General features: G+C 47.8%; 1 protein-coding gene across 1 annotated transcript in view; it reads left to right on the top strand.

Moving 5' to 3' along the window:
* GRHL2 (grainyhead like transcription factor 2) overlaps positions 1 to 13586 on the top strand; it is a 160165-nt gene that overhangs the window by 139078 nt on the left and 7501 nt on the right. Inside the window, exons 13-14 of the mRNA XM_080800974.1 lie at positions 2262 to 2353; positions 6243 to 6328. Coding sequence (XP_080657100.1) covers positions 2262 to 2353; positions 6243 to 6328 — 178 coding nt within the window. The remainder of the gene's footprint in view (positions 1 to 2261; positions 2354 to 6242; positions 6329 to 13586) is intronic.

Genomic DNA, 13586 nt, shown 5'->3' with positions numbered 1-13586 from the left:
TCACTACAATAGGGATAAGATTAGCCATTGCCCTGGCTGGCTCACACGGTGTTCCTGAGACCTCAGTGACCAAAAAGATTTCAAGTATTTTATAAAATGTGAAGTCTTTTTAAAAAACCGAGAGACCGCTTCAGAGCACTAGGCATATGAGATGGTAAATTAAAGCATTGTTGGTTTAATAATTTAGTAATATTTAATATTTATTATTATATTTATATTATATATAAATAGGTTACGTTTATATAAATTTATATTTATATATTATATAAATTTATATATTATGTATTTATAATAAAATTTATTATTTATAAAATAATAAAATAACAATAATCTATATTTATAGACTATATATTTATATTTAGATTATGTTTATTATGATATATTTAATATTTAATATTTAATAATTTAATAGGTTTAATAGAAATACTTTCTGGACCGTCCATAGTTTTGCACCTTGTGCTCTCTGTACCACTGGGCCCCACCACTAGCTTGACTTGAGAACTGACAAATAGCTTCTTCATGACAATGATGCCAGTGGAGAATTGTCTTTGTAGCGGGGATTTGTACTCTCTTGGAAGCATCTCAGCTTCCCATGCAGGAAGCTTTTCCAACATGGGTCCTTCAGTTGCACCAAAGTGGACTCTTTGCTCTCTGAGGGTCCAGGGAAACTTCGGCGTCTTTCAAGCTCTCTGCCATACTTATTCTTCTCCATATCTTGCTTTCTCTGATCTCTCCACCTTTATTGTCACTGTCATCGTCCTCTCTAACACTTCGGTAGCACTTACCATATATCCAGCAACGGTGTCAAATTTATTTCATTCTTTTCAACTGTCTCCTTTTAAAGACAAGGGGTCTGAGGCTCATGGCAGTTGAGGAACTTGTCCGTGTTCCCATAGCTGGTAAATTGTAAAGCAGGGGTTTAAACCAAAGTCCTCTGGACCCAGAGTTCATGTCTTAATAATTCTGTTGAACTGCCTGTCTGGCACTGCTTCCTGTGCCTAATTCCAAGAATCTCCAAAGAGAGGAAAAAATTTCCAAAAACCTGGCACCTCCCTTGAGGGCTTGAATAATGGCAAGACTCTGTGAGCATTTTCTCCGTATCTAAGCCAGTTCGGGTTGCTCTAGTAAAACACCACAGACGGGGGTGCTTACACAACAGAAATGTATTTCTCAGTGTTCTGGAGGCTGGAAGTGTGAGATCAGGTGCCCTATGGTCGGTGTCTCGTGAGAACCCTCTTCTGGCTTGCAGATGGCCGTCTTCTCACTCTGCCTCAGAAGGCAGTCCTTTCTTCTTCTTGGGCTGTTAATCCCATCATGGCAGCTGCACCTTCCTGTCCTAATTACCTTTCAAAGGTCTCACCCCTGAATAACATCTTACTGGAGAGTGCGGTTTCAACATAGGAATTTGGGAAGATACATACATGCAGGCCACAATACTCAGCACCAACGACTTCTCTTCAGTGATAGTCTGTGCTTCCAATTTCTGTTCCTCCCCAGGACTCCTCGCCTTCCTTGGAGGAGGGTACTTCCCTAGAGTACCCAGAATGGACAGGAACTTCCGGAGGAAGTGCAAAACCACCAGCACTGGCTCCTGTGGGACATGTGGGGACTCAGCACCATATGAGGGTCCGGGGGATACTGAGACCCCCCCTTCCCAAGGAGGGAGGGAGGGGCTGGGTGGCCGAGGTCTGAGTGTCTGGGGGAGCTCCCACCACTGCAGTCTCGTTTGCTCCAACCAGATGGAGCCATAGGACAGCAGGAAGTCAGGGCAGCCTCAGAACTGAGAACCAACCTTGGAAGCCCGTCCCATTGCCAGCTGCCCCCGCTGTGCTCTTCACGGGCTGGCAAGAGAGTGTGGGACACTCAGGCCCTAGCTCAGCGGGAGGAGCTCATAATTTGGAGATCACACAGACCACATTCACTCCTGCTATCCCCATCCCGGCCCTGATCTTTGGAGCAGGAAGGGGGTTAGGTGCAGGACTGGGTGGGTAAAACCCACCGGTCTCATCTTTGTGGATCCATATGCAGTAATCAGCAGTATGTCCTTGGTCCATGCCCTAAAGATATTGGCCTGTGTTTTCTGCCCCTGACAGGGATGACTTGGGGCCTGCAGAGGAGAGGAAGGAGGTTGCTGAGTGGATCCAGCTGTAGAGAACTAGGGATGGTACAAACAAAGGAAAAAGAGCCAGACATGTGCATGAACCTTTCTTGTGACTCCCTGCATGCTTTACTAAACAATTTCTGCTCATCTTTTCTAGCAGCAGTGTCCTTGTTAAACGGATGTTCAGGCCCATGGAAGAGGAATTTGGACCAGCACCTTCTAAGCAGCTGAAAGAAGAAGGGATGAAGCGAGGTATCTCCCGTCTGGCTTTACAGGGTTACCCAGCCTCCCATCACGAACGCTGGGGGTGCTTCACACAGAAGCCCGTGCAGCCCAGCCCAGACCCCATGGTTCACGGCTGGCCTGGGATTGGTTACTGACGCAGGAAGGCCACAGTCGGCCCCTTCACTTCCGGCTCTGTCCTTTTAAGCGCCTTAAGCAAACATTTATTCTTTCCGGGCACTGGTTCTTTCCTTTGCCTTGGGAGAAGGCTGCCGAAGGTACTGATGAGCCAGCAGTGAGGTCCAAGGTCAGGAAGAAGCTTTTGCTGCACATGAGACAGTACTGTCTCTGAGGCAGTAGCGGCTGAGAATCGTTCCAGAGATGCAAACAACTCCTCTCAGACAGATAAAGGAGCCTGTTTCCTGACATCACAACTTCTTCACTTTCTCTCAGGCAAGGGTCTTACTCCACTTCATCAAAGAGAGTAAGAGACAAAGTCAGAGTGGGTCAGTGTTTCGCTCTGCCTTTCGATACTGTACGTGACTCATTGTCCTTTTTTGGAGGAAGAGGAGAGTGTAGGGGAATGGCCATTTCCCCCCCTGTCCTGTCCTGCTGTGGCCAACGCCAAGAGCTTCCCGAGATCTTAGACGTCCCGTGCTGACTTCCAGTGAGTCAGGCTACCCTGTTAAATATGGTCTCCATCCACACAGACTTGAGTTTCTTGTTACTGAGAAATTATATTTCTTTTCTGCTTGTTGCAACGGGATTTGCATAATGGTTAAGAGTGTCCCCTCTGTAGCCTTCCTCAGCTCTCCAGAGTGGTACGACCTTGGGGAGACCCTCCGCTCCTTCGAGTCCACGTTGTAAAATAGGGATGACAAGAGTACGTACCTGTGGAGTTGCTGTGAGGACTGATGGAGTTCAGTGTATGTTGAACATGTCTCCCGGGTGCCTTCCACACAGAAAGCACTCTGTTCACTATTACAGCCGTGACTTTTATTATTAGGTCTGGATCTAGTTACGTCCGTTCATTGTGAATAAGCAATTAGTGTTTCAAAATGGAAAGAGCATAAATACCTGGGTGGTGTTAATTACATTAGCAACATTTAAACCTTTTGAAAATTGGCTTCACAGGCTTCCCATCAAATATTCAGGTGTATTTCGGGCTTCGTTCTTGCATGCTTTTTCTATCACATACTTTAGAACGAAGGAAGAATTATATGGAAATCAGGAATCACACAGGCAAAAGTAATTGTAGCTTGCATCCATATTTAGTGCATGCTGGCTAGCCCAAAGGTTGTGTTTTTCAGGTTATTTTGAGATTGTGAAGTCAGTATAAAAATTGCCACTGGGAATTCTATTGGGCTGTGACAAAAAACAAGTCTACTGCCTTTGAAACATCTAAATCACAGAGACACATGAGGGCGCTGCAGGCTACCAGGGGCTGAGCATGTGGGCTCCTGGGTGTGGCTTTCCTTTGGAAAAGGACAGTGGAGTTACTGAGCCCCTTGCCTGGAGCTCCCAGTCAGAGCTGGTCTTTGACAGAACAAGAGGAATCAGGGTCACGGATGGTTCCCATTGTTTATTTCTTAGAAGTTCTCCAGGAGAGAAAATGATCATAATTATCACCAAAGCCATCCTTTGTTGTTCTGTCTTTGTAGCCACTTCCCTGGGTGGCTCTGTGGGAGTTACTGGGAGCCTGCCTCTGCGGGGCTGTCTGCCTTTGCCCTAACGTCTGGGGTGCATGCTGGCCACCGTTGCTGCCGTGGCCACTGTGAGCAGACGAATGCTTGTGCGCACCCCGCCACAGCCCCATGGTTACCGCAGCTGCTGCCCAGGGCAAGCTGTGGGTGGGGGGGTGTGCTGTGAGCCCAGCAGGGGCAAGGGAGGCGCCACCCTGCCAGGCCTCTCTGCCACAGGCCACGAGAGTGCCTCCAGCCCCTTCCCCCGACACCTGTAGCAAGGGTGTCAGCCATACCATTTCAAAGACACAGAGTTTAAAAGAAAAAAAAAAAATCTGTAAATCCAATGGAAGCAGTACTCATTTTAATAGAACATGTTTGGGGTTCCCTTAGGGTCAGCCTGCTGGAAATGACATTTTTCCGTTGGGGCTTGTGGGAAGAACCTATAGAATGTTCACTGTGACAGCCACCCCTCTTCTCAATCTAATCTTCTCAATCATCTAGTTGTAACTGGGGTCCTCTGGTCTAATTGTTCCTCGTTATGCCGCTGACCTTGAGACCTCTTGTAATGCCAGTAGGCCACTGGATTGTTTGAGCTGAAATGGAGACTAGAAATATTCCTCTAAATTTTGAAATCTTTGGAGACACGTTCAACCTGTTTATTAAATTGGTAGTTTATTTTTATACTTGGTAAAGAGAAGAAACTTTACAATACTTCAGGGTTTTTTTCCTCTTTTGTTCATACACAAACTGAACATTTGTTGCCTGCAGAGAGAAAATGTAGGCAGAGCCCCCGTGCACCTGCGTAGACTTGGCCTTCGTGAAGCAGGCAGCATTACCGAGGTCCCTGGGGCCTGGGGAAGAGTGCGGGAAGGGGCAGGAGTTTGGGTTAGAGCTGGTTTCCGTTTCCATCTCTGACTTCATTCTTTCGGCTTGGTGGTAACCATGGCTCCATTGGTGCCTGACTGTGGTCGGAGGCTCAGCAGGGTTCCTTGGCTGCACACTCTTCCTGTAGTAGCCAGGCGGAGGGGGCTGCAGCCCTGGCGCTTTTCTTTTCCTCTGCCGTTAGAACCAGAAGCCATATCATTGGAGGAGGGAGAAAGTGCAATCCGCTCAGGGGGCTGGAGGGTCGCATGTGAATGGCAGTTTCATTTCTTTCTGGGAGCTAAGCCTCGTGCAGTTGCTGAAAGGAAGGGTGTCCGCTGAGAGTGTCTTCTCCTCTCTCGCGGTGTCTGGGGCCGCTACCATCTCTCCTAGTCTATGCATCATTAACTTGAGACTGTTATGTTAGAGACGGTTACGTTACAGAGAAATGAGCACAAAGCCACATTCCCCTTCGCAGAGGGCACGAGAGCCACGCCAGGTGCCTCATAATGGTGTCCGCGATGGAGGAGCGGGCTTGCTGTGTGCTGGGCACGGTGCTAGGTGCCCCGCATGGATGCTGTTCATTTAACCGCTGCACAAGCCTGTGAGGTAGATGATGCAATTACCCTGTGGTCCAGGGAAGACCAGCGCTTGGAGAGGTTTAAGGAAGCAGGGCCCCACAGCCGGCTGAACTGGGGTCAAGGGCAGGCCGGTTGTACTTGGGGTGCTGGGCTTCTCCCTCCTGCCCCTGACAGGCTCCCTCCCGGGCCTGGGCACGGTTGGTCTGTCTGCCTGGAGTCGCCTTCCCCGTCTTCTCTCCCCATGCCTGTGAAAAGCTCAGGCCCCTGTAAGCACTCCCTCATGTCTTTTTCCTTCTGAACTCGTCCAGCCCCATCCGGCTGTCTTTCTATTCGAGGAATGCCTGCCTCTCTAAGGGACGATGAATTCCTTAAGGTCAGACCATGTCTTAATTCACTGCTGCAACCTCAGCTACCAGCACGCAGCCTGATGGGTGTTTGGCAGTATTTGTTGGACGATCAAATAAATAGAAGACAGAGGTCGCAGAAAGAGATGTCCTAAGGAGATAATGGGCCCGCCTTGAGCAATTTCAATGTGAACAGTGTGGGAAAGCGTCATAGTCCGCTTGGTGTGACCCCCTTGTCTGTTTACTCCCTCGAAGGACCCTTAAGCCCCCGGCTGCGGGTCAGCTGTGGAGGGGCGGCAGTCACCCTTGGAGGGGTCGTCTGGGTCATCTGGGCTCTGCAACCTCGCCGATACTGTCTGCCTCTGACATGTGTGTGACAGGAAGCAGCCTGGCAGCAGGTCGGCCGTGTGCGCTCCTCGGTCACGCCTCCCCTCTGCTTTCCTTCCAGTGCTGTTGTACGTGCGGAAGGAGACGGACGACGTGTTCGACGCTTTGATGTTGAAATCGCCTACGGTGAAGGGCCTCGTGGAAGCGGTAAGCTGCCGAGAACCTGCCTGTGCTCTCCTGAGCTGGAGTCTGTTCGCTAACATGCAGCCTTCGAGAGGGCTCTGGAATGAGCTTTACAAAGGAAAAGAAAAACAGGCTTATGGAAACACTGATCTCCACACCATCCTGGCTTATTAGCATTTAAGGAGAAGGAAACTTGGAAAAACTGCCAATTCCCTGTCAGCTTAAGGCTGATCAGAGTTAGATGCCGTAGAGGGAAGTTCATCTGTGAGTTTCCATTTGTCTCTTTGCGTGAAACCAAATTAGATACGTTTAGCTTCCAAATATGCGCAGAACAAAAACAATTAGGAAGTAGCTTGCTAGCTGTGATGGTGTAATCCAGAATAAAAATGTGACCTCTTTTGGTTAAGAAACACACACATACATACAGCTGTTGCTGGGATATGGTGATTTAAGTAAGATTCTCAAGTTCTACTCTCTAGGGCTCTAGAACGCCCAGTTTAGTCTCACATTGGGGAACCTGGGCTCAGGGAAAGTTATTTTCTATTTTATCCACATGTTATCCATTCAAATTTGACTCTACTTTGACTATTCCCCCCCCCCCGCCCAACAACAGTGTTGTAGATCTGGGTATTCTGTGGTGATGGAGACAACAGGACTGCCAAGGGACAGTCCAGGACCACTTGTGGGTCTGCAAGAGTGCCACATTGGAACAGCGTCTTGGATTGTGGGGCAAAATGTTGAAATGCATAGGATGGGACCTAGAAGTGAAATCATACAATATGGGGTCTTTTGGGGTTGGCACCTCTCACTGAGCATAACGTTTCAAGCATGGTCTAGTACAATCAGTACTTCATTCTGTTTTATCGCTGAATAATATTCCGTTGCATAGATGTACCACGTATTGTTTTTACAAATTTGTTGGGTGATAGACATTTGGGGTTTTTCCACCTGCTGGGTGTTGTGAATAATGCTGCTCTGAACATGTACAAGTTTTTCTTTGAACTCTTGTTTTCAGCCACTGAGTAACCACTGCCTGCACCCTCCCCCTCCCCCCTACCCCCAACCACAGCAGAGTTGAGCTTTTGATCTCTCTTCGGGGAACTAGCTAGACCTTCCTTGCTTTGCTTGCCTGTGAGTGTGAGGGAGACCAGTGTGCATGGTATCCTTTGAGCTTGTAGGCCCGGGAGAGCTCAGGTGCCTTGGGGCAATTTGGACTTCATCTCCCCTTTATTAAACCCAGAAAGAAAAGGTTTTACTTGATGGACCAACACAAGCTGTCTCCTTGCTTCTTGAGTGGGTCACCTGGGCAAGCAGGGCCCGAGATGCTCCTTCCCGATTCTCAGGTGACTTGGTCTGCTCGCGAGCTCCAAAGGAAGGACACCAGCAGCCCCTGCAGTTTGGGGGTGGCCGCCAAGGACAGCGGGTTCCATTTACGTGAAGCCTTGAGCGCACCGTGAAGTGAAGTAAGAAGGCAGGACGCTGTCATTGTGCACCAGGGTACGCTGGGGCCCGGTTGGGCTGAGAAGCGACTGTCTCCAAGGCATGCGGTCTCTGAGGACCAGCGCCTCACTAGTGGGTGGCATTTTACCGTCCTGATGCTTAGCAACACACACGTGGAGAGACAGCATAGCCTCGTGGGCTGGCACATGGGCTTCGGGCTCAGAGACCCACGTGTAGATCCTGACAGGCTCTTACTAGCCCGGTGAGTTTCTTAACTTCTTCTTCATCCTTCAGACAGAAACCGTCATTGTACCCACCTCACAGGACTGCTGGGGGGATGAAATGAGACACCACACATAGAAAACTCTGTGTGGTTCCTAAGAACCCAGTAAAGGTTAGCTTTTGTTACCAAACCATTGTTCTGAGTAGGAATCAGAGCTAGCAAAGATTGCGTGAACAGTCCCTCCTTTTCCTCAGATCTTGGATTTCTCAAATAATCAGCTACTCTATAGATACGGTCTAAGAGATGGAAAGTTCTTTTGGCTCATCGTTCTGTTCTGTCACTTTCCACTAACCTGGTGTTTTACTCGAGGCGTGGGGCTATGGAAATGGCGCAGGGGACTGCGTCCGAAACTCTGGAGGTTGTGCGGCGACTTCCCCTTCTCAAGCCTAGAGACAAGTGGGCTCCCAAGGAATGACGTGTATGCCCCACAGTCCAAAACCCTGCAGTAAGCAAAACTTCCAGACGAGAAAGCAATGTGACTCTGTTCTCTATGCTTTGTTCAGCTCTTAATTTTAAAATAACATCATTCTATGTGTGTGTGTGTGGGGGGGGGGGTTATATTTTTTAACAAGTTAAAACTGTATACAAAAAAAAAAATCCTAACTTTTAAGAAAATCTGTTTAATCAAGAGACATTGTACTAGACGTCAAGCCTTCACTTTGAACCCTGTCAGTGGTCGAAAGTGGCTTTCTGTAAAAGCACAGTCCCCCACTCACCATGGACCTAATAGGTACTATGGGCTTAGGATGTTGCTTCTCTAAGTGGGGGATCCATTGGCTTCTCCTAGGGTACTTTTCCATGATGCTGTCCTAGAACCCTACACCTGACCTTCAGAATCAGGCTGTCTGTGGTGGGTGCAGGAATTGGCTTTGGTAGCAAACTCCCTGGTCGACCTGAAATCACACTGAAGTTTGGGAGCCACTGCCTGGTGTGTATATTGGCTGGGAACTGATATTAGGGTCAGATTCTGCTTTAAGGTTCTACGTGCATATACCCTCCAAATGGGAATAATCCCTCTCATGATCATCTTTCGGGGCCAGGAGTCTTGCAAAAGTGGCTTTGAGCAGGTGAGTGGCCCTGCAGTCTCCTCCAGCCGCGAGACCCACATCTGTGGATTTGGGGAATTGGCCTGGGTCTGGGACATCTTCATCCTCTGTCAGAGGTGTGGGAAGCCCACATCCCTTCTCTGTTGAGGAAGGTGCTCGCAGTCTTCCAGGGAAAGCAGACCTCACAACTCCAAATGTCCAAGTGTGTCTTGTGTAAAGTAGGTGTGTGTCTTGCAGTTTTTGAAATAGGAACACCTGCTTCATATCCATACTCACATTGTCTTATTCCCCTTGTGAACTAGTTTTCAAGGGTTGGCTCTGCCTCACCTTCCTCATCTGTGAAATGGAGACATCAAGAACGTGAATGAGTTAGCACAAGCACTGGGGAGCTTTCTCTGAGCAGGTGATGGCAATGACAGTGACGGTGATGCCGCAGCCCCTACAGCAGGGGGATTTGGGTTGTTTTCTGTTGGAGAACCTTCTTGTATTTCTGCTGTTAAACTCAAATCCCCCATCCTCAGCCAAGCGTTATTTAGATGTAGAAGAAACCTGTTCTGGGGGATAACCCCCCACCCCCCACCAGAAAGCTTTGCAATTTTTTCTTTAAAAAAAAAAAGAAATTATCGGCAACCTTTGGTGCAGTGTTGATGGATCACAGAAACAGACTAGAACACGCTGGCCCCCTTCCTCCAGATGGGCGCGGAGCTCTGAGTCTGGCCGGCTCCCTGAGCACTTTGGAGATGGCGATGGCGATGGTGCGCCTCCAGCCTGCACAGATTTCATAGCGTCCGTACGTCAGGTCACTCAAGAGGATGGAGTGGTTCTGTTATCTAGAAAGTGGGCGGATTTCATGCTCAGCAGACCCTGCCATCTCCCTTGAGATGAGGTGACTGTGTTTTCCTTAATTAAAGGGTCACACATTCCCCCCCCCCCCCCGAAGCTCTGACACAGCAACATGCACAGGAAAGAACAGGCTGGCAAACGTCATTGAGCTCTGTCACAACTCTGGTGTCTAGCGCTCGGCACTCTGAGAATCGTTGGCTTCCTCCCTCACAGAATGTGGACCATGCCTACTTTGGAGAACTGGTTCATTTGTACTCTGCTGGCCCTCTCAATGTCTTAGAAAGAGCTCTTGACCACAAAAAAGAGGAATGGGATTATTGTTTAATCTCTGCCATATTGTGTCATTTTGCTACAGAACTGGATAATTCTTCTTCTACTGTCCTGAACCTCCCATACCTTCATTTCACATGCCACAAAATCTTTATCCATACAGAGGTAGACACTGGATAGAGAAAGAAAAATAGTTCTCTGTCAGCGGATGTTAATGCATGTTCCTATATTTGGAATCATTTGGATAAAATAGACTGTTTCTCTTTTTGTCTGCATGTTTGGTATCATGTCATCCAAGCCACTTATGTAACTTTGATAATTCACTTTGGCTTCTTTATTCTTAAAATTGGGTTTTATTATTATTATTTTTAAAAATTATTTAGAGGGAGGGTGAGAGCGCACAAACGAGAGGGGCAGAGGGAGGAAAGAGAATGTCAAGGAGACAGGGCTGAGCATGGAGCCCCAGGCAGAGCTCGATCTTATAACCCTGAGATCACAACCTGAGCCGAAACCAAGAGTCGGACACTTAGCCAACTGCCTCACCCCTATAAATAGGTTTTAAACTTGATTACAGATAAGGATTTGGTGATGATGCTGGTGGTAGTGGAGGTGACATGAGTTTTCAAAGTTTTTTGGGCTTTTTATGTGATTTTACCTAGTAATCCTTCATGTGAATCTTCAGCTGCTGTAGCCTTCTTCTAGTCGCTGAGCCTGCCCAAGGTTTACTCATACCTCAGGGCCTTTGCACCTGTTGCTCCTTCTGGCAAGAGTGTTTTTCCTCCATGTGGACAAGGCTCTCTCTCTCTCATTTCCTTCAGGCCTCTGCTCACATGGCCCTTGTTGAGACGGGCCTTGCCATACCACCTACAGAAATGGAATCTCTATCACTGTCCCCCCAACCCACCCCCGTGCTTTGCCTTATTTCACAGCACTGATCACCACTTGACATATTTAACATTTGCTAGACATTAGGTTTTTTTTCTCCTTCCCAGTGGAGTGTAGAGCTCATGAGCACAGGGACTTTGTGTCTTCTATGTATCCCCAGATCCTTGAGCATAAATATTTGACTGAGCCGAGGACCTACTGTATACAGGCTACTGTGCTGAGTGCTGTGGGTGGCACAGTTTCATGTGCATTGCTTCCTTTGATCCTTACAATACCCCTGTGAACTTGGCAATGCAGGTATCATCATCATCATCCCACAGAGGTGGAGACAGGCCCAGGAGCGGGGTCTCGAGACCCGAGGTCTGATAGCTGCACAGAGCAGTGGACCCACTTAAGCCCTCGAGCAGTTCAGTCCAATGAGAGCGATGTCCACATACGAAAAGTTATTTCGAGAAGAATAAACTTTCCAGGTCACAGCTCACCACAACTGAAGGAAAGAAGAGAGGCAACAAGAAACCATCAGGCAAGAAGTAGTATGGGTAGGGGTTGATCCCACACAGTCACGGTTCAAATCCTGGCTCTGACACTTGGTGTGATATGACTTTGGGCCAGTTACTCAACCTCTCTGTACCCCAGTTGCATCATTTCTTAAATGAGGATAATAATAACGTGGGATATTATTATTAGGATAATGATAAAATGACATCTAAGGTTGTTGTGAAGATTAACTGAGTTCATCTACATGGCATTTAAAAGTAGCACATAGAAATCCTCTGTACATAGATGGTAGGTAGGTAGGTACATACATACACAGATACATACATACATACATAGGAGATGACTGTAAGCACTACGGGGTAGGGAGCCAGACAGATTCCTCCAAGCCAAAGGGCCTAGAGAAAAGGGTAGAGGTGTTCTCTGTTGATGCAGGTAGTTGACACACACAAGGGAAAATTTTGCTCATGGACCCGGTAGCACCGCTTCCGTTCACTTGAATTGATCGTGCATGGAGTAAAGGGCATTACTCCCTGATTCTCTTTGACAGGTCAAATGCAGCTGCTGCAGAAGTGTTTGCAAGCAACAGTCCCCTCCTTCTTAAATGTGTGTCTTAGAGCCTGCGCTGAACTCTTTATAACTCCAAGTAAAAGTCATTGGCTTCGAGAGCAGGCTGTTCCGTCGGATATCTCTAGACAAGCACGCTGAGTCCTATGCTGGTGAAAATCAGTGAGTCTCTAAGTTCTGCCTGTCACTTACCTGAAGTGTCTGGGCAGAGAGAATGCTTCACCAAGTAAAAGTCTAAAAGTTAACAGATCATCAGACAACCAATAACACATTCATGAGATATGTCCAAGACATAGGATCCTCTTGGATGTAAAGGAAGTCTTTCAAGTCTTTAAAAATATCATTAATGGGTTTTAAAAATTATGAACGTGGATTGTTTCAGATAAATTGAAAAGTAGAAATTAAAAAGCAAGCAGTCCTGCTAATTCCCCCCTTTGAGAAAACTATGAAGTGGCATGTATTTCCTGTGCATAGAAGGGAGGGTTTATGGGGACTGTCATCCAGGTCCCAGCCAGAAGGAATCCTTCAGTAACCCACTGACAGATGGCCGGTTTCTTCCACATGGTATCCTGTACGGTCTCACTTCTTTCCAGGGTTCTGAATTTGGCAAAGCATACTTCCTCGCCTGGCATGGAGGCAGAGGACGCCATGTCACTGTGGCCTGTTACCAAGCTGCCTCTGCCTCTGACAGTTGCATGGAGGACACAGCTTTGCCCTTCAGTCTCACATATGCCCATTTTCTCTAAGCGTTCAGAGTCTGAAACCAGACTGCCAGATCATTACCTTTCCAATCTGTCGCTGTCCCTAACAGCGGGGACAGTAGCTAGTGACTGTAAGCTCCGGCTGCCTCACCTGAGAAATGGCTCATAAAAGGACCTATTCCCCTGTAATGATGGGAGGATGGGGCAAGTTCATGGACACAGAGTGTTAGGCAGGTATCATCATCCTGCAGAGGTGGAGACAGGCCCAGGAGCGGGGTCTCCCAAGGTCTGATAGCTGCACAGAGCAGTGGAGCCCACTTAAGCCCTCGAGCAGTTCAGTCCAATGAGAGCGATGTCCACATATGAAAAGTTATTTCAAGAAGAATAAACTTTCCAGGTCACAGCTCACCACAACTGAAGGAAAGAAGAGAGGCAACAAGAAACCATCAGGCAAGTAAGTACTCAGGACATGCTAGCTGCTGCTGCTGCCGCCGCCGCCACTCCCAGCAGACCCTGGTCCAGACCGGAGGTGTGCGGGTTTTACGCCAGTTGCCCACTTCCAGGTGGGCGATCATCAATCGATGTATGAGCCCAAGTAGTTGTCATGCTTTGGGACACTGGGAGTCAAACCTCTGAAAAGACAAAGAATCAGAATCACTTTTCTTACAGAAGAGGGGAGCCTACAGATATGAGTCTGGCGATGTGGGGTAGGAAAATATTCCTATTTTTTTTTAATTTTTATTTATTTTTTT

The sequence above is a fragment of the Martes martes genome (assembly GCF_963455335.1).
Source record: "Martes martes genome assembly, chromosome: 4".
NCBI classification, from domain to species: domain Eukaryota; kingdom Metazoa; phylum Chordata; class Mammalia; order Carnivora; family Mustelidae; genus Martes; species Martes martes.
This window is presented reverse-complemented; position numbering and strand designations above follow the sequence as displayed.